The sequence below is a fragment of the Gymnoscopelus microlampas genome (assembly GCF_963454915.1).
Source record: "Gymnoscopelus microlampas genome assembly, chromosome: 2".
Classification (NCBI taxonomy): Eukaryota; Metazoa; Chordata; class Actinopteri; order Myctophiformes; family Myctophidae; genus Gymnoscopelus; species Gymnoscopelus microlampas.
This window is the reverse complement of record NC_139939.1, coordinates 62007237-62029736: the sequence shown is the minus strand read 5'-3', so window position 1 is coordinate 62029736 and position 22500 is coordinate 62007237. Positions and strand designations below refer to the sequence as shown.

At 39.4% G+C, this 22500-nt stretch overlaps 1 protein-coding gene and 1 long non-coding RNA gene across 3 annotated transcripts in view; both read right to left on the bottom strand.

The window, feature by feature from the left end:
- Positions 1-8274, bottom strand: part of LOC311062190 (son of sevenless homolog 1-like) — a 30006-nt gene extending 21732 nt beyond the window's left edge. Inside the window, exons 1-6 of the mRNA XM_084081058.1 lie at positions 8172-8274; positions 6555-6652; positions 2204-2391; positions 1065-1191; positions 691-784; positions 483-613 (exon numbers count right to left, since the gene is read on the bottom strand). Coding sequence (XP_083937184.1) covers positions 483-613; positions 691-784; positions 1065-1191; positions 2204-2391; positions 6555-6652; positions 8172-8206 — 673 coding nt within the window. The 5' untranslated portion in view covers positions 8207-8274. The remainder of the gene's footprint in view (positions 1-482; positions 614-690; positions 785-1064; positions 1192-2203; positions 2392-6554; positions 6653-8171) is intronic.
- A 2321-nt stretch (positions 8275-10595) lies between these two features.
- On the bottom strand, positions 10596-22448 carry LOC311061122. Of its 2 annotated transcripts, none has more exons than XR_014602367.1 (6): positions 22271-22448; positions 20414-20563; positions 16364-16517; positions 15943-16104; positions 13663-13711; positions 10596-12078 (listed from the first exon to the last, which is right to left on the bottom strand). It is a non-coding gene; the product is annotated as an uncharacterized lncRNA (long non-coding RNA). The 2 variants fall into 2 exon arrangements; XR_014602368.1 differs by having other exon boundaries at positions 15943-16056.
- Between the last annotated feature and the right edge of the window lie 52 nt (positions 22449-22500).

Genomic DNA, 22500 nt, shown 5'->3' with positions numbered 1-22500 from the left:
TATTTTTTACATTACTCCTACAGATTTTATCCAAACGTCATGCAAATCGGTACACAGTATCTCTATAGTCATGTGATCAACACGGATCTGTCCGATTTCCCATATTCCATCCTCATCGCCTATGGTTTGCTTCCAAAGTTTGCAGGATTGGTCCGTTTTGAACAAAAAGCCTCAAACTATGAACGCAGCTTGCGATTTCCGTGAAATTTCACACGCACATTCCCACTAGGCCGAGGAAGAAATGGCACCCTTTTCACATTGGCCTGTTATAGCGCCACCAGCAGGTCTAATTTAGCAAAACACATTTTTGGAACAAAATGCCTCAAATCATGAATGCAGTGTCTGAAAACCTAAGAATAAATGGCAACTTTTTCACATTGGCCTATTATAGCGCCACCAGGAGGCCAGAATAACGTACCTGACCTGTGCTCCGAGGAGCACTTTTTCTAGTTAATGTAATATTATGATTATAAATATCTTACCAGCGTACATATGAAACGTCAGTCTCTCTATGAGTTTACAGACTGTTCCAGCCTTGATGATGGGGATTCCAGACGTCTCAAACACCACGTTCTGCTCTGAGTCTGGTTCTGAGAATCTATACGACTCCTGTCTGGATAATAATAATGATAATGATGATGATAATTATAATGATAATGATAATGATAATACTAATAATAATATCAGTACCTGGGGAGGCGCATGGCCTCCTCCTTCTCCTCAGTCAGGAGGGTGGAATCCAACATGCGCTCCAATGTGCTGCGGTACTGAAGAGACACCAGCGCTAACAAGACAGGACAAGGTAAGTTAATATAAGATCAGGGATCATTGTCCTGTAATGGCTGTACATGGGGCCGACGCGTGCTTTAGCGTGATTGTGTGAGTGTTGCTTCAGGAAGTAAATTCCTGTCCCAGCGGTCCCAGCTGTTGGTACACGAGAGCGCTTCCCTTTGCCTGATGTGCCGCGCAGCATGCATTTTGACGGCGCATGCGCACCTGCGCACCAGTTATGTGCACCCCTGGTTATATGGATGTTAACCCTATGTTAACCCTACTGTACACACCTGCCATCCAGCCGTTCTTCTCCTCCGCCGTCTTGGCAGAGAAAACCACGCTATTCCCGTCTCTCAGCGTCATCTGGAAGGCGTGCCGATACTCTCCCTCCTTATCGTCCTTGTCATTGATGGTCACCTAGTGGTCCATCAGGGGTATTACAGTTAAAATAACCGTTGATGCTCATGATCAGTTTAACCACCTTAACCTCATAAACATTGCCTATTTGAAAATAGCAGATCTACAAACTCACACGTCTTTTCAAACAAATATTTGATTGATTGATTGATCACTTTAATAGTCAAAAATGTACCAACAGCACGGAGGTATAGTAAAACATTTGGGCTAAAAGGATAACACAAAAAAGTCATGGGGACTTGTTTCCATTGTGGTCCTCTGTATTCAATTCACGTGTGTGTTTTAATCTAACATTCATTAGAAGGACAATATCAGCCATTAGAAGCAGAGACGTGTGTTTTAATTAGTCTAACATTCATTAGAAGGACAATATCAGTCACTAGAAGCAGAGACGTGTGTTTTAATTAGTCTAATTCATTAGAAGGACAATATCAGTCACTAGAAGCAGATATGTGTGTTTTAATGAGTCTAACATTCATTAAAAGGACAATATCAGTCACTAGAAGCAGAGACGTGTGTTTTAATGAGTCTAACGTTCATTAGAAGGACAATATCAGTCACTAGAAGCAGAGACGTGTGTTTTAATGAGTCTAACGTTCATTAGAAGGACAATATCAGTCACCAGAAGCAGAGACGTGTGTTTTAATGAGTCTAACATTCATTAGAAGGACAATATCAGTCACTAGAAGCAGAGACGTGTGTTTTAATGAGTCTAACATTCATTAGAAGGACAATATCAGTCACTAGAAGCAGAGACGTGTGTTTTAATGAGTCTAACGTTCATTAGAAGGACAATATCAGTCACTAGAAGCAGAGACGTGTGTTTTAATGAGTCTAACGTTCATTAGAAGGACAATATCAGTCACCAGAAGCAGAGACGTGTGTTTTAATGAGTCTAACATTCATTAGAAGGACAATATCAGTCACTAGAAGCAGAGACGTGTGTTTTCTAGTGTCTTAAGTCTTTTTAGAAGTTATAATAGGTTACCTCATTATAAAAGCCTCTACTAACCTTGCGTAGGATGAACTTCTCTTTGAGGCGGTACTCTGCAGGGCTGGCTCCGCCCGGTAGGCGTGGCCCGGGGGCGTGGTTAGACTTACAGCACACCATGAGGCCGTCGAACAGGAAGATGTGACGTTCATGTTTGGCTCCGACCCGGGTTAGAGTTCCCTCCATGATGAACTCATTACAGCACTGGCCTGTTGAATATGTAAATGACCTCATTACAACACTGACCTGTTGAATATGTAAATAACCTCATTAATATGTAAATTAACTCATTACAACACTGACCTGTTGAATATGTAAATAACCTCATTAATATGTTAATTAGCTCCATGAAAAACTCATTACAACACTGGCCTGCTCATTAAATATGTAAATAACCTCATTAATATGTTAATTGGCTCCATGAAAAAACTCATTACAACACTGGCCTGTTCATTAAATATGTAAATAACCTCATTAACAAGAACACCTGAAGCTATAGATGCCCTCAAAGCTGACCTCCACCATCAGACTTGGAGTGAGGTCTATGCTGCAATAGAGCCCAATAAGTCCTATGAAGCCTTTCTGTCTGTAATAATGGATCTGTATGCATGTATATATATATATATATATATATATATATATATATATATATATATATATATATATATATATATATATATATATATATATATATATATATATATATATATATATATATATATATATATATATATACATGTATGTACATATATCTATATAATAATGGATCTGTATGACAAACATTGTCCCTTGAAAAAGACCTTCCACAAAAACAAGCAAAAACAGGAAAAGCCATGGTTAACCAAAGGTAGATAATGCATGTAAAAAGACAAACTTACTTTACAAGAAATGTTTAAAGGATAGAAACAAGGATACAGAAAACAGATATCATATAAATATATATGATATATTTAAATTAGTAAAAGGTATACACGCAATGTTTACGTCTGAAATGCTAATGTAAACCGAAATGTTTTTTCTTTTTGTTTCGTCTGTTCTGAAATGTAATAATTGAAGCTTTGTGTTGGTTTTCTCATTAACATGAGCATTTTAAACCCTTACTAACCCTAGCCTCAGTAAAACTATGCCTACCCCTAACCTCATGAAATACTATGCGTAAACCTAAGAATGCCAAATCACGATCACCTCAACACATCGTCGGGGACGGGGATCGAACCAGTGACCTCCGGACTCATAGGCTGAACTAGAGATATGATAGCCCTGGTAGTGTCTGTTGATATATATATAAGTCTTTCCGTCCCTGATGAATCAAGTCTCTGTTTTGCTAACTACTCTAGATCACTGGTTCCCTAACCATCTACCGATAGAGAAATTGTACGTCTCCTCGGAACAGAAACTAGTGAAAGTAGTCGATCTACAAGCTCACAAAACGTTGCTATCTGAAAAGTTGTGAGATTGTAGATCAGCTATTTTCACAATGAAGTATGTCATACATTGAAAAAACACACTCTCAAATAAGCATTTCATGTTTTCTTTAACAATTGCACATGTATTCATTGATACAGTCATGTTGTTTGCAATGCACTTTAAAGGAAGTCTGCATGAAGTGAGACTTGAACTGGCGACCTTCCGGTTGTAAGGCAGATGCTGTAGAGAGAAGCCATTGGACCAACAGACCTGAACTTGGGAAAAACCTGCGTAATCTGAGTAATCTGCACAAAAATTTTTACACATTAACTTTGGACCTCTGCCGACAAAACGTTAGTGGCGTGCGTGTATCGAAGTTTCATGGCTGTAGGTCAAACAGGGCATGAGTTGTACCTGTTCAAAGTTGGCATTTTCAATTGAGTGCTATAGCGCCACCCTTTGACGAATGAGCGTGAGAATTATTTCTTGATAGTTTTTCATGACCATCTACCATATGGCCGAGTTTCGTAAAAAAGCGACAGCACGGTTAAGCAAGAACTGCGAAAAGTGGCAGAAGTGACAGAACTAGAAAATGTGCTCCTCAGAGCACAAGTCTCCGCCAGCAAATATTGGAATTTTCAGATGCGAGTGTTCTTCGTCTTTGTTTCTTAGCTTTGTCCTTCTCCTGTTGGCGTTGCGCCTTTGCTTCTTCATCGGTTTGCAGACAATGATTAGCTTCTTCAGTTTGCATAATAAGAGTTAGTTGCACTGTGTCATCAACTGTGATCTCAGTTTGTACTGGAATGTACTGTTCTTGATTAATCCTGTCTAAGCTATTTATTGTCTCCGCCAGGAGACATTGTTTTCACTTTCCACATGTCAAGCTAACATTGGTCAAGCCTCACGTGACACGTGACAATACGGTGAAATAGTGTGATCTGATTGGCTAGTGACGTATAGCGGCCTATAAATACATGTGTCACTTTGAAAGAGTCTTAGCCTTTTTCAAAGTGAGGTAAGACAGGAATAATCACGAAATGTAAGGACCCTGAGAAATGGCGGATACTGTAACAATTGGATAGGACACTTACACAGACAGGACAGATCAGATAGGACACTTACACAGACAGGACGGATAGGACACTTACATAGACAGGACGGATAGGACACTTATACAGACAGGACGGATAGGACACAACACAAGTCTGCTGGCGGAGACTTGTGCTCCGAGGAGAACTTTTTCTAGTATTACATATTGTGATGACACCAGTGTGTCTACATAATGTATTGCTCCGCCATTTCTCAGCCATTTGGTGATTATTCCTGTCTTACCTCACTTTGAAAGAGACCAAGACTCTTTCAAAGTGACACATCTATGTATAGGCTGCTATACGTCATGCGTCTCACTAGCCAATCAGAGCACACTTTTTCAACGTATTGTCACGTGTCACGTGAGGCTTGACCAATGTTAGCTTGGCCGAGGGGGGGGACGGAAAGTGAAAACATAGTCTCCTGGCGGAGACAATAATGCGAATATCAATGTCCTTGCCCTCCCATCCATATAATAATATAATATATATAGTAGATATAATATTATATAATAATAATATAATAACTGACTGTACTTGCCCCCCCCCCATCCATAGTACATAGTAGATATAATAATAACTAGAAAAAGTGCTCCTCGGAGCACAAGTCTCCGCCAGCAGACTTGTGTTGGGAATGTTGGGAATGTTCTAATTCTTATGTTCTAATTCTTTCAAAAAATAGAACATGTTACTGTGTCATAGTAACATGACACAAGTGTCCTATCCGTCTGTATAAGTGTCCTATCCGTCCTGTCTGTATAAGTGTCCTATCCGTCCTGTCTGTATAAGTGTCCTATCCGTCCTGTCTGTATAAGTGTCCTATCCGTCCTGTCTGTATAAGTGTCCTATCCGTCCTGTCTGTATAAGTGTCCTATCCGTCCTGTCTGTATAAGTGTCCTATCCGTCCTGTCTGTATAAGTGTCCTATCCGTCCTGTCTGTATAAGTGTCCTATCCGTCCTGTCTATGTATCCTATCCGTCCTGTCTGTATAAGTGTCCTATCCGTCCTGTCTATGTAAGTGTCCTATCCGTCCTGTCTGTGTAAGTGTCCTATCCGTCCTGTCTGTGTAAGTGTCCTATCCAATTGTTACAGTATCCGCCATTTCTCAGCCATTTCGTGATTATTCCTGTCTTACCTCACTTTGAAAGAGGCTAAGACTCTTTCAAAGTGACACATGTATTTATAGGCCGCTATACGTCACTAGCCAATCAGATCACACTATTTCACCGTATTGTCACGTGTCACGTGAGGCTTGACCAATGTTAGCTTGTTTCACGGAAAGTGAAAACAATGTCTCCTGGCGGAGACAACTAGAAAAAGTGCTCCTCGGAGCACAAGTCTCCGCCAGCAGACTTGTGTTGGGAATGTTGGGAATGTTCTAATTCTTATGTTCTAATTCTTACAAGAAATAGAACATGTTACTGTGTCATAGTAACATGACACAAGTGTCCTATCCGTCTGTATAAGTGTCCTATCCGTCCTGTCTGTATAAGTGTCCTATCCGTCCTGTCTGTATAAGTGTCCTATCCGTCCTGTCTGTATAAGTGTCCTATCCGTCCTGTCTATGTAAGTGTCCTATCCGTCCTGTCTGTGTAAGTGTCCTATCCAATTGTTACAGTATCCGCCATTTCTCAGCCATTTCGTGATTATTCCTGTCTTACCTCTTTGAAAGAGGCACAGACTCTTTCAAAGTGACACATGTATTTATAGGCCGCTATACGTCACTAGCCAATCAGATCACACTATTTCACCATATTGTCACGTGTCACGTGAGGCTTGACCAATGTTAGTCCCAGTTTCAGAAAGTGAAAACAAACTCTCCTGGCGGAGACAATAATAATAATAATAATAATAATAATAATAATAAAATAACTGACCGATGTCCTTGCCCTCCCATCCATCGATGCTTCGTTGGATCTCATTCATCTTCTTTATGGCCAGATGTTTCCCCTTCATCTGATACAGTCTGCACTCACTGGAATCACAGTAAAAATACTCTATTACACAGTGAAAAATACTTTACTATACAGTAAAAATACAGCATATATATAATGCTATTCTACATCCTACTATAATTCTAGTAAGGGTGAGTCTGTCTGTAGTGGTGAAGCCGTGGTGAGTGAAGCTACCCGGTTCTCCTCAGTGGCTGGAGCAATTGCTCTGATTTTGCACACAGACATTGACCATTACCATCTGAACTTAACTGTGAAGCCCCTTTTTCAATTTCATCAAATCTCAGCTAAGGGCGGAGCTTACTGGTCAAAGTGATAGATTCATCATGAATCAAGGCACATGGCTGTCGGCCAAACAAGGCATGACCTATGCCTGTTTAAAGTTTGCATTTTCAAAAAAAATCCTATAGGGCCCCCCTTTGGCCAATTGTAAGATTAAGTCTAAGATTGGTCTAACTCCAATGAATCTACATTACTGCTGTACGTGTTAGGGGGCAGAGTGGCAGACGAATAATGTTCATAAAACTGCAATATTCATTGGCTCATAAAAGCTATTTTTTTTCACTTAGAAAAAATCCACGCCATAATTGTGTCGGCATAGGTCCAAAGTACATGTGTAGAAAGTTTCATGCACATTGATCAAATTTCCCAGGACGAGTTTGACTTTAACTGTTTCTCATATAATTCAAAATGGTGGGAGATCTAAAGGTCAAGGGTCAAAAGTCAGAACGTGAAAGTTGTCTGTCATGAGGAGACGCATATGTGTGTTAAGGTTTCATGGCGATAGCTCAAACAGGGTATGAGCTATACCTGTTCAAAGTTAGCATTTTCAATTGAGTGCTATAGCGCCACCCTTTGACGAATGACTGAGATTCCTTTCTTGACTGTTTTCCATGACACACACACACACACACACACACACACACACACACACACACACACACACACACACACACACACACACACACACACACACACACACACACACACAACCATATTGCCGAGTTTCAAACGTTACAATAAACAACATAACAGTATTAATAGTGTTACAATAAACAGAATAACAGTATTAATAGTGTTACAATAAACAGAGTAACAGTATTAATAGTGTTACAATAAACAGAGTAACAGTATTAATAGTGTTACAATAAACAACTTAACAGTATTAATAGTGTTACAGAGTAACAGTATTAATAGTGTTACAATAAACAGTGTAACAGTATTAATAGTGTTACAATAAACAGAGTAACAGTATTAATAGTGTTACATTAAACAGAGTAACAGTATTAATAGTGTTACAATAAACAGAGTAACAGTATTAATAGTGTTACAATAAACAGAGTAACAGTATTAATAGTGTTACAATAAACAGAGTAACAGTATTAATAGTGTTACAATAAACAGAGTAACAGTATTAATAGTGTTACAATAAACAGAGTAACAGTATTAATAGTGTTACATTAAACAGAGTAACAGTATTAGTATCAAAATGTTGATACATTGCAGGTACAATGTATCCATTGTCTTCATAAACATACGTACCGTATCAGCACACATTCCTTCCACACCAGAAGCATAACTTCATGTTCACTAATAACTCCGTATGAACACAACTTAATATTCACCAAGTTAGTCTGATCTGAACTACCTGATTATTTCAACATATGATAAAACAACATGTATGTAGAAACAACATGTATGTAGAAACAACATGTATGTGTATGTAGCTGAATCTATGATATCTGATAAAACAACTACTCTCTCTATCAACTACTAACTTCTCTCTCTCTCTCTCTCTCTCTCTCTCTATCAACTACTAACTTATCTCTCTCTCTCTCTCTATCAACTACTAACTTCTCTCTCTCTCTCTCTCTCTCTCTCTCTATCAACTACTAACTTATCTCTCTCTCTCTCTATCAACTACTAACTTCTCTCTCTCTCTCTCTCTCTATCAACTACTAACTTCTCTCTCTCTCTCTCTCTATCAACTACTAACTTCTCTCTCTCTCTCTCTCTCTCTCTCTCTCTCTCTATCAACTACTAACTTCTCTCTCTCTCCCTCTCTGTGTGTGTGTGTGTGTGTGTGTGTGTGTGTGTGTGTGTGTGTTAATATCTTTGTTCTAGCTCAGAGAACAATAGCCAGCAGAACAGATCAGCCCCCCCCCCCCCCCTCACCACGGCCTTTGACCTCTCCTGCGAGGTCTATTTACGTCCAGAGGAAACTGGGTGGAGAGCAGAGGATGGGAGGGGTCACACACACACACACACACACACACACACACACACACACACACACACACACACACACACACACACACACACACACACACACACACACACACACACACACACACACACACACACACACACAACACACACAATAGTGAGAACGTTATTACATTATTTGAGTCATTTCTGCAGGACGACGGCATCTGATTAATACTGATTAATATTACTATTAATAATTATAACTATATATCTATCTGTAATGTGTCTAATATACTGATTAATATTACTATTAATAATTATAACTATATATATATCTGTAATACTGTCTAATATACTGATTCATATTACCATTAATAATTATAACTATATATCTATCTGTAATACTGTCTAATATACTGATTCATATTACTATTAATAATTATAACTATATATCTATCTGTAATGTGTCTAATATACTGATTCATATTACTATTAATAATTATAACTATATATCTATCTGTAATACTGTCTAATATACTGATTCATATTACTATTAATAATTATAACTATATATCTATCTGTAATGTGTCTAATATACTGATTCATATTACTATTAATAATTATAACAATATATCTATCTGTAATACTGTCTAATATACTGATTAATATTACTATTAATAATTAATAACTATATATCTATCTGTAATACTGTCTAATATACTGATTCATATTACTATTAATAATTAATAATTATAACTATATATCTATCTGTAATATTGTCTAATATACTGATTAATATTACTATTAATAATTACAACTATATATGGGTATATAGGATCATGACGTTGTTGAGGTTGAACTCATGACAGATTAAAACTCTCTCTCAGTATTAGAATCTAAATTCTAATCTCCAGCTATGTGAGAAATGCAGTCCTCACTGAACCCTGAGTACGAGCTTAGAACCACACACACACACACACACACACACACACGGTCATTTGTTGATGAATGGTCAATATATTTATTCATACTTTAGATTTAGTTTTTATTTAGTGAGGTTTTCGTCAGTGAAAAAAGGTGGTCGACCAACTTGCTCAGAGCAGTGTGTGTGTGTGTGTGTGTGTGTGTGTAGCAGTGAGTGTGTACCTTGCTCAGAGCAGGGACCAGGAGTCCTCTCCATTTAGGAGCGTTCTCCTGGTTGTAGAAATCGTACTGATGAGTCATCATGATGACATCACACCTCCATCCTCTGACCTCTGAGCCATCCCTCCATCCACATGAGCCAAAGATCTGATGAACACACACACACACACACACACACCCACCCTCTCCTCTTCATCTCCTCATTCTCTCTTTATCCTCTCTTCTCACGCTGTCCATTCTACACTTATTCTACATGTGCAAACATTGTGTTATGATGGTTAATATTTTCCAAAAATCTAAAATGAATACTATCATTATTAAAACAGTCCTTACCTGCTGTACCTGGTAATGGAAGCCTTTCATATGATAAATATAAATTAAAATGTCTTTGGTCTCTTGGACATTTTAATATAAGTTACTAGTTAGTGAAACAGTAATAGTTTTCCATTGTTTAGCCTGTTAACCACTGCATAGAAATGACACATTTTCTTACTATACCTTTTAAGATTGGTCTGCAAAATTCGACTTCATTCACAAAACCCTTTTCCCTGTCATTTCAACAAAGAAACATTTAGCAAAGCTTTGTACCAAACCTTTTTCTTTATGTCTGTTATTTCAGTGCAAATATAATCATAATATACAGAGCAGTATATACAAATAAAACAAGTCCAAAAAGTGCAGTGTCACAACCCCAGTGGTGGAAAGAGTACTCACATTTTTGATTTAAGTAAAAGTATCAATACTGCAATATAGTACTCTGTTACAAGTAAAAGTCCGGAATTCAAAATGTACTTGAGTAAAAGTACAAAAGTATTGGTATCAAAATGTACTTAAAGTACCAAAAGTAAAAGTACTCATTATGCAGAATGTCACAAATGTCAAATTACAGGCAATTTTAAAATAGTCTGCATTGTGGCTTTATTTATTGTATGATATACACCAGGGGTCTTCAACAGGGGCTCCGGGACCCCTAGGACCCCTCAGAGATACTGAAGGGGGGCCGCCAAATCTTTGTGTGATAGGGATTTTTTTCTCATTTTTTACATTAACCACTTGAACCCTTGCATCCCTATTCTGGGGGGAACATTAGCCGAAAATAGCATACGAGCTTGTAGATCTGCTATTTTCGGCAAAGAGGTTTTGTGTACAGGGGAAAAAAAGAGCAGGTCAAAGCTCAAGTTTACAAAGTATTGAGGGTTTTAAGTGGTTAAATGTCTGAAAACACACATTTAACATGAATCCAGTATGTAGCGGGGGGTCCCTGCTCCATCTCTCTCTCAGCTAAGGGGTCCTTGGCCTGAAAAATATTGAAGACCTCTGATATACCCAATAAAGCTTTTAACTGGGTGACCTGCAAGCCATAGTGTGCAGACTATTATTTTAGAATATTTATTAAATTAATGCCATACTTTGACATACAAGAGGAAGGAAGGATAAGCATCATAAGTGTCCTTGAGCAAGAAGACACTGAACCCACTGCTTCTGATAGTAGGTTGGTGCCTTGCATGGTTTCCTCCGCCATCGGTGTGTGAATGTGTGAATGTGAAGTACATCGTACAGCGATTTGAGGCCGGATTAGGGCCGGAATGGGCCGGAATGACTATAAAGGCATTAAATGCATAAATGCAGTCCATCTACCTGTGCACAAGATGTAACAATATAAAACAACCTTGAACCATGAGTTTAAGTAGCAAAAACAGTGAATCCACAAGCTCACAACGCATAGTGACAGAATGTGAGCTTATCGATCTGCCATTTCTTAAATATTTTTTAAAGCGAAAGTGGTCAAGTGTGTCTGTGGGTTTAAAAAATATTTAACCAATGAAAAGAGCTTGTGACTAAATACTACACTGGAACACAGGTTATTTTTCCCCATTTCCTAAAAACTAAACAGTTTTAGACATGCAAGGTTTCTGTTTCACGGCTTGATAAAGCTGAGGAGCCCACAAAGACAAGAAGACCACTTCATTCTGTTGTTGATTGCAGTCCGTTTCTTTAGCCCCCACCACCACTTTCCACCTGAAGCCTGTTTGAAGTGATCGGTCATGGCGCTGTTGACTTGCTGCTGTGTAGCATGTACATGTAGTCCCAATGGCTTCTGCAATGAAAAAACAAAACAAAAAAACATCAACAGTAAATCTAGATGTTGCGTACTGTAGTACAGACGAGAACAAATGTCTTCATCCTACTATAATTCTAGTAACCTCTGTAGTGGTGAGTACGTGAGTGAAGATACCCGGTTCTCCTCACTGGCTGGACCAATTGCTCTGATTTTGCACACAGCCATTGACCATTACCATCTGAACGCAACTGTGAAGCCCGTTTTTCAATTTCATCAAATCTCAGCTTCTTATTAGTGTTTTTTTGTCAAACACTGTCGCCATGGTTACGGGGCTGCCCAGCTATGGGACAAACTGCCTCCCGGGTTGCCAGATCATGTGCGCATATCCCCCCACGGATGCGCTGCGCCGACCGGGTATGGTCTAGTGACTATAAATCTTATCAATCACATGTGTACACCGTGAAGAAGCAATCAACAGATAACTCTTCCACTGACAGAATGGATGGCTGTCTTTCTTTTTAAAATATTTTTGGGGTCTTTTTCTGCCTTTATTGATAGGAAAGTAGACTGACAGGAAACGGGGAGAGAGATGGTGGGTGACACACAGCAAAGGACCACTAGGCCAGCGGGCGCCCTGTGGCTGTCTTCCTTAAGGCGCTCTTCCCATGTTGTAAAATAAAAAAGGCTTGCACACTGTGGGCTCCTGTTGCAAAGAGCTTCATTGCACCTGAGTGCTGCTGTGACGTTTCAGGCTTTCGCCATTCTCCCGTTTAAGGAGAAGAGCATTAATATGACCACCTCGTTGTGGAAGCCTCCCAATATGGTGTTATATACACCAGTGGTTCTCAACCTTTTCAGGCTGTGACCCCCCAAAATGATCATATTTGAACTGGGGACCCCCTCACCCTGATAAGCACTTGGAATGTAAGGAGTTGAGGCATTCAATTTAGTTTGACTCTGTGCCACAGATAAATATTGTGAAAATAGCAGATCTACAAGCTCACAATGACTCGCGTTGCGAGGTGTTGTGAGCTTGTAGATCGGCTATTTTCACAATTTTTTATTTGACAATTTGGCCAATGTTTTACCCGTTTATGGTATAGTTTGACGTAGTAATGGTCCCCCCCAAAATCATGTGGGGACCCCCCTGGGGATCCCGACCCACAGGTTGAGAACCATTGATATACACCAATATGGTGTTAGTTAAAGCCTTGCATCTTTTCGATGCCATCACTGCAACACCAAATCCATTGTGCCGAAAATAGCTGATCTACAAGCTCACAACGCGTTGCAACACGACATGTTGTGAGTTATAGATCGGCAACTTTCACAGATGCTTTGTCTATTATGACGTGACCAGAATAGGGACTTATAGGGTTAATGTGGCTAAAATGTACCTTGTGCAGTCTTCACTCTTTGCTGTAAAGGAGTATGGCCCCAATGTTGAATACAAAATACAGTTTAACACTTTCCAGCTCTACAGATTGTTAGCCCTGTGCCGTTTTTTTCAAGAGGGCCTAGAGCATATTTAGTTTTAGGCCTGATAAAGCATGTGAGAAAACGAATGAACAAAAACAGTCAACATAAACAATATTTGAATCTATACATATAGATAGATACCTTGTGCTTGTTCTGGCTCTTGATGTGTAGTAGAGAGTACTTTCAAGATCTACCGCGGAAAACACAATGAAATAAATTCAATGTTATGTGGTTTGACATTTATACTTATAGCTGCTGTAAAGATTGACATTACCGTATCAAGCTATTTTGATTGATTGAATACATTTCTGGTGTCAAGCTTAGAACACTTGTCTAGGACCAGTTGCAAATTGCAGACAGGTGCTCTTTATGGCGGTTTTGAAGGAGGGTACGGAGTCTGACTTTTTGATGGGTGTTGGTAGGGCATTCCACACTTTGGTGGCATAACAGAACAAATTTAACCCCAAGTTTGTGCCGAATCTGGGTTGAACGAGTTCAGTGGAGCTCCTTCTGGTGTTGGGTAGGGTTTAACATTTTCCGGGAAATATCTAATTTTAATTCCCGGGAATTTTCAGACCTTTTCCCGGGCTTCCCGGGAATTCCCGTTAAAGGGTAAAAAAAAAAAAAAGTGCCCACTAAAATGCATTTATATGTAGATAAATAGCCAAATTGATAAATAGCCAATTTTACATCGAGGTGCCCAAATGTCCCTATTGTGTCCACCTATGAACTTGCACTAATAATGACTTAAGTTGATTTTTTAAATCAAATAAATATAAGATATAAATATAATATAGTGCCCTACCGGAGATCTGTCCTGTTGCGCAGCAGCGGGTGAAGACAATTGACTTAAACGAGGAGCTGCGCTGTGCACCCAAAACGCACTCAAACAATGTCAAACTCTAGCTGCTGAAATAAACGTTCCATTTGTATCATTATTGACAAGAAAACAGAACATGGATGTTGTTTGCAAAATGATTATTTATTTATTGTCCATCAGAGCGCCGGTGAGGTCACAGCTTATCTCTACTTTTGTAGGATATTGATTTGATAGCCTAAACTTGTAATTTGTTTGCAGTTATTAATTTATATTAGGCTAGGCTACTTGCTGGATATTAAGACTCCATTTTGGGATGTTGGCTGTATGTTGTCAAATGTATTCATCTATATTTTGTTGATCAAATGTCGTGTTTTGTAGTGTGATTTTGATGTGCACATGCATGCGCTGCCACTGACAATCAATGAGACAGACAGCTGTTGTGCAGTTCACTTGTTCTACTGGGTAGTTCTAGTAAAATGGTAGTTTGAACGTTCTAAAATGCAAGTGTTGGTATAGGCTACATTAATGATGATTACAAAATCGGACCACATCGGTCTAATACTTTCTCTCTCTCTCTCCCTCTCTCTCTCTCGCACGCGCTCTCTCTTGCTCTCTCTCTCTCTCCAGCTCTCCGGTCTCTCCTCTCTCTCTATCAAAAGCATTGCTTGGCTTGCGCGCATTTTAAGCAGGAATATAGGCTCGAAATCAAACCTACCCACTGTTTATGCAGCGTTTCACTTGATGTTGAATCTCAACTAGTCAACTGGTGTCTACCGTATCGTATTGACAGCAGAGGAAACAGTGAAATCATCGTGCGCAGGGCAGGCATGGGGCATCACGGCCACTTGTGTTTTACTTTGTTCATTACTGTTACATTCAGTGTGTCCCATATGGTTCACAACGGGACGATGGGACCCTGGCCTGGTTGAAAACGCAGCAAGTAACTTGGCTAATTATAATAGTAATTCCTCCGCGCTGTAGATAGGCCTTTCTACTAATTAGTATTCATTTCTAACAAAAAAAAAAAAAAACGGGATCCCGGGAACTCGGGATTCCCGGGATTCCCGTATCCCGGGAATCCCCGTGTTTAACCCTAGTGTTGGGCCTGCATGTGTCTCTCACGTTGTTGAAGCAGTTAGACAGGTACATGGGCTCAATGATCCCTTGAGTATCTTGAAGACCAGGCCCATTGCAAGTTGCTGTACTCTGTCCTCTACCCTGAGCCATCCCACCCTATAGTATAATGAGCAGGGGTTAGGCCAGTCCTAGGTGTGAGGTTTAGTAGTAACCTGATCACTTTGTTTTGGGAGGTCTGAAGTTTTGCTTTTGTTTTAATGCCTTTGAGGTACTAGTGTACCATGAGGTGCATGCATGGTCATACAATGGGCTTGCTTCAGGGGATTAGGGACTATGAGTTAATCAACATAGCCTTTCTTTAAGTATACCTGGTGTTGAGGTGTGGGGAGGGGCTGTCACCAGCATATTTGACATGGCCGGCATGTACCTGGGAGGATACTTATTCCATATGTACAGTGGAACACATAGTCTTCATAATTAGCTACAATGAGGACACAAAAAAAAGATACAAATTGAAAACTTACATTTAGGTGTTGGGTGATCACTGAAGTGTCTGGTGTTGCTGAGCTGCTTAAGTCCCCTCATGCCGTGGTCGCCTGCCGCTAGCTGCATATCCATGCTCTTCTCTGGTCATACGTCTTGTTTATAGATCACAGAATCAGTACCAACAGCCATCAGACACAAATCTTAAGGCACCAAGCATGACACACAACAACAGATAAATGTCAGTATTAACAGATGAAATGAACATATGGTGGTTGCTGTGTTTCTCTGTACCTTTATCGGTCTATTTAAAAAAATAAACTCTAGGTAACATGCTGGCATGGCCAGCATGTTACCTAGAGAGGATAATTAATACAAATGTACAGTGGAATAGATAGTCTTCAGTCTTCAGCTACAAAGAGGACACCATTGAATAAAAAGGCATCAAAATTAAAAACTCACATTCAGGTTGTTGGGATACAAGTCTCAGAAATGTCTGGTGTTGGCTGAGCTGCTTAAAAAGAAGATGGGAGGCCTCGAGTCCTGTTCACGACGATCTTTACTGCACGTCTCTCCCCATCTCTCACATCTTTTTTCCTGTCCTTCTCCACCATACCTATACATAAAGTCAGAAAATACCCAAAATAATTATTTAAAAAAAAGATGGGAAAAGAAAAATGGAACACTTGGCAATACAACCAAGTTTACAATTGAACAAAGTTTACATTTTGATGTGTCAATATAAGTAGTCAGTGTAGAATAGACCAATTATTTGTTAACTTGATTGACACTGGACGCACAGGTGACTGCTTCATGTAATCAATTCCCAACAGATTTCCAAACCCCAAACCTGCTGTTTTGGGGATCTGCTGGTTTTAGTTCATTCAACCCTCTTGTGTGTTGGCTAGTGAGGTGTGTCCTAGTGAGACATATATACTTCACCCCGCAACGGTATTGCGCGCCGAGAACAGCTGACATACAAGCTCACAACCACGTCGCGGATGAGACTGTTGTGAGCTTGGAGGTCTGCTGTTCTCAGACATTCTCTGCGCACGACACCTTCGCGGGACGGACGGGTTGCAGCTGAGCGAGCAAGAGCAGGTTCTGGTGCCATGATCATAGAGCGCTCCCTCTGTTCTTATGACAGACACTGGAGGAGGGGTTTGGGGGAAAACTGTTTTGAATTGTTATTATTGTGTTTACACACAACAGAAACCAAGGGTTATATATTTCCAGAGGCAGAGATCACAGTAAAAATCCTAAGCTTTCTTCCTCCATACTGGGAGAAAAACAGCATCTGAAAGTTTGATGGGATGCATTTTTACACGTGAGGCTGTGACCACTTTTACACCGCATCTTATGAGCGGTGGGGTTCAGTTGGTGCCGGCCTGCGTGCACATACTGGTTCTTATTAGTGTGACGTAGTCTGTTAAGGCGTCTATATAGTCGCTGGTGAACACAACATAGTTTTTCCTCATCTCTAAGGTCTCCCATACATGAAATGGATTGTTGTATAAAAATATTGTACTGCAAAAGTGGTGAAATTGATATATAAAGTTATACACCCCAAACTAAAAATAAAGCCTGGCCGCCTGGGGGTTGAGGCATATAAACTCATTTAGATTCACAATGGAAGCTCTGATAGGTTACAGTCAAGTTTTACTACTGTACTACTGCTCTATCTGTATCTTATTGCCTATGGGTTTCTTCATAAACTGACAGGTATCATTGCAAATATTTTGAAATGTGAAAAGATGAGAAGGACCTTGCCAAATCAAGTACGTAGCTAGTTAGCTAGCTGGAGAGTGACCTAGCTTAAAGGAGTAGTTCACCCAAAAATGACTTCTCTATCAATTACACACCCCATGAAGCATTGAATTCAAGGAGATTTCTTTGTTTTTGACGCATTCCTGCACCAATAATTTGATTCCCAGCAGTAAGATGCTAATGTATCCGGAAATACACCCGATCATCAAATTATTGACAAAAAATAAATCTCCATGAATTCTAGGCTTCATGGGGTGTGTAATTGATAGAAGTCATTTTGTGGCTGAACTATTTCTTTAAAGTTCCATTTAGTGTAACAGAGTCTGTCCAGTGGCCTACATTGCAGCACCCTGACTGTTTCACCAGAATGGAACAGAGCCTTAATTAGTATCATGGCAACAATATGGTTACAGTAGAGACTAACAGTAACTTTTTTCTAACTTTCTTTCTGTTTACAGAATGTAGTGTGATGAACAAACATTGGATCCAAATTGTTGTATCATCTGTGGTAAACATTTACACAAATTAAAGAAGCAAGATCCATAATGTCAAAAAGCCCATAGCAGAAGACCTTCAATTCATATTAAATGTTGCTCAACAGACAGACGATGATGTTCATAAAACCCTGTCTTTATATACAGATTACATACTTTCCTTCACAAATGAAGGTAGTATATCTTATCATGTAGATCCAACAATACATGCACCACCTCATCAAGAAGACAGAGTAGGGTTCTTACAACATTGTTTCATGTGTGGGAAGGCCAGAACAAGACCAGAACATCTGACAGCCATTATGACTGGTACAGGTAAGAGTACCAGAGACAAGGTCCATCATGCAGCACCAGCATCAGAAAGGTTGATGACGTTGTATATCATCGGTTGCTCTCATACCCGGATCCCTTTGTGTATGATGCCTATCATAAAGCTGCCTTAAAACACTACATCTTTAAATGAAATATATCAGCTGCCAGACGAAAATAAAATAAAATAATCAGAACACCAGACCAGTATCTTTGACAACGTTTTTATTAAGATCACTGAGGTTTTTCTCAATATACTGTATCTGCAGCTCTCTGCTATATTTCGTTTAGAGATGTACTGTTTAAGGCAGGTTTTATTCTATTTGGCATCATACTCAAAGAGACATGCATACGAGAGCACCCGATGATGTACAACTTCATCAATCATTCTGATGCTACACGATGGACCTTGTCTCTGGTACTCTTACCTGTACCAGTCCTAATGGTTGTCAGATGTTCTGGTCTTGTACTGGCCTTTCCACAAATAAATGAAACAATCTTTTTGTATCTTGTTGTATCAACCCTACTCAGTCTTCTTGATGAGACTGGTGCAGGTATGCTCTCACTATCAACATTTGCAACTGCTCATTATTGTTGTTCTTACTGGAGTAGTTTGCTCTATCATGATACATGATAAGATATACAACCTTTGGAGATATTTGGAGACAGGGTTGTATGAACATCATCATCTCTCTGTTGAGCAACATTATTGAAGGCCTTCTGCTGTGGGCTTTTTGACATATGGATCTTGTTTCTTTCCTTTTTCTAAATGTTTACTGTACCACAGATGATACAAAGATTTGGATCAAATGTTTGTACATCACACTCCATTCCGGTAAAATTAAAAAAGATACACAATTTGCACAGTATCTATGTTGTATGTACACTACTGTCTGTTAGGCTCTATGTACAGTAACCATATTGTTACCAGTGATACTAATTAAGGCTCTATTCCATTCTTGTGAAACAGAGTCAGGGTGCTGCTATTGTCAATGTTCATGTGTCAACGACATGCTCTGTAACACTAAATTAAACTTTAAGCTAGGTCACTCTTCAGCTAGCTGATGAACTACTTGATTTGGCAAGGTCCTTCTCGTCTTTTCACATTCCAAAATATTTGCAATGATTTACCTGTCAGTTTATGAAGAAGCCCATGTAGGCAATAAGATAGAGCAGGTGGAGCCCAATACTGTAGTATAACTTTACTGTAACCAAATATGTTAAATTGTATAAACTCTACATAACTGAATGACTTGCTGTTATGAGGGTAACTTTGAGCATCAAATAAATAAAACTAATCGGTGTGATACTGTAGACTATAGATAGTTTCATGTTCTCCCCATTTGGGACACCATATACGTTTAGTGGCATAGCTCCATGAGTATTAAAGGGTGGGTTAGCAATTGGTATGGCTGGATTCAGTAGAACCACACCTTTCCAACAAGACATTATATGTCTTGTTATGACAATCCATGTCAGAGTCACAACAAAGTAAAGAAAACATTTCTTTACATTTCCGCCTATTGGAAGTATGTGTTCAAATGACTGTATCACTATCTCCTAGTAGTTACATTCAGATATTGACATTTGGTCTTTTCTAGAATGTAGAAGGAAGTCCTGGCTTCAAGTCTGCCAATTTTTAAACCTATCAGAGCTTCCATTGTGAATCTACATGAGTTTATATGCCTCAACCCCCAGACGGACAGGCTTTATTTTTAGTTTGGGGTGTATAACTTTATATATCAATTTCACCACTTTTGCAGTACAATATTTTTATACAACAATCCATTTCATGTATGAGAGACCTTAGAGATGAGGAAAAAACATGTTGTGTTTGGTCCTACCTCCAGGAGGGGTATCCCAATTTTTTGGAGCCATTGTCACTAGCCTACAATGAACGACACACGAATGTACAAGAGATACAGAGTCACTTTGAACGTACCAGAATATGCACAGCATATTTCTCAGCCTGGATCCCTCGAGCCCTGTGGTCGCCGGTCACTGGCTGTATGTCCATGGTCTTGTCTGGTCATGTGTCTCATTCGTAGTTCATAGGTCACAGAATCAGTCCCAGCAGCCATCAGCCAAAAATCTAAAGGCACCAAGTATGACACACAATAACAGTTTTAACAGATAATACTAGTTCTGTACCAGTACCTATCTCCTCATTTCCCCCTTATTTTTTGCATTTTTCAATTATATAAAACATGTACAGTATGGCTCTTGTGTAAAAAAAAAAAAAGCCTATAAACAATCAAACAAAAACAGAGCAGATAGACATCACATAAAAATACATACACAACATTATAAAACATAAATAAATAAATGACCATTTATTTATCATTCAATTTGTTGAAGAATCATCTCCAACATGTCAGGTTAGTACACACACACACACACACACACACACACACACACACACACACACACACACACACACACCTCTCTCTCTCTCTCAAAGCCAAATATATACACACAGTGACCCTCACTCTCCACGATAGCTTCGTACAGAGTGAGGTTCCAAACAGATAGGAGCATATTATAAGCCAGGGGTTTTCAACCAGTGGTCCGGGGACCACCAGTGGTCCTTGAGGGGGTTCCAGGGGGTCCCCAGCCAAATTAATAGTTAGCAACCAAACCAAATTTGACCCTTATATGTCTGTAACTCTGAGAGTGTACAAATGGAACCATTTAGCCATTTGTACACTCTCAGAGTTAAATGAACACGGATGATGGTGATACAGTGTAGATTTGGACCCCCAAGAAATCTAAATGGTTGAGTCCCTGGCATATCTGTTCAAATGGGGGTCCCTGGGCTAATATTTGTCAATTTGGGGGTCCTTGATGCGAAAAAGGTTGAAAACCACTGCTATAAGCTAAGCCTGGCACTCTTTTCCTCACGTGTAAAGTACAATGTGTCATTTTGAACCATTATCTTAAAAAACTAAGCTGTCAATGAGTCGAATATTAAATAGAAAAACATGTGTAGCATTAACTAGCTCCAATCGGAACCTCACCCTCCGCTGTATAGCTCCGACATGAGGTTCCATATCGTTCTCTGCCGTTCGGCTGAAAAATGTCCGCACATTTGCCACTTTACATGTTTCTTACCCCTTTCTGCACATCGTATCCAAAAAGTAAAGGTATTCTGAAATGATCACAGATGTTTGAAATTTTAACTCACCATAAAATCTAACAAACGAGTTGAAAAAAGCACTTTATTCGCCTCTCTCCTCCGCCGGTTACATGCTTTTAAGACATTGCGCAAGAGTTGCGCCCATAGAGATAACATTACTGATTCCCCTACTGGTCAAATGTTGAATTGCATCTTCTAATGCATAATATTATTGAACCGGCTGAGGAGAGAGGCGAATAAAGTGCTTTTTTCAACTCGTTTGTTAGATTTTATGGTGAGTTAAAATTTCAAACATCTGTGATCATTTCAGAATACTTTCACTTTTTGGATCGGATGTGCAGAAAGGGGTAAGAAACATGTAAAGTGGCAAATGTGCGGACATTTTTCAGCCGAACGGCAGAGAACGATATAGGACCTCATCTCGGAGCTACATAGCGGAGGGAGAGGTACTATATGGGGCTAAGCATTAACCAGGTACCGCTCTGTGTAGTGTCTAGTCTAGCGTGACGTAGGCTACTTTACTAACAGAACTGAAGTTTACAGCTCAATATAATATAACCTCAAAAATAAAAACATGTTTGACATATCATCGATGAAATGATGAAGTTTAGAACACATCCTAACCATGTCTAGTGCATAACTGTGATGTTTTACATTACAAACCTGTTTTAAACAGCTGAAATGAGGAGGAACGACGGTCGGCCGGACAAAGTGTCTGTCTGGGAAGGTTATTTAACACAAACTGTCGATTGAAATATAGAAAGTTTTACAACACATACAGGCTTGTTTTTACATCATCTGAGGATCTAGCTGTGAGCTAGCTGTTAGCTAGCTGCTCTGATGTAAACACAGTCACGTCACAGAATTAAACAGAAATTTCCGTTGTGTTACAC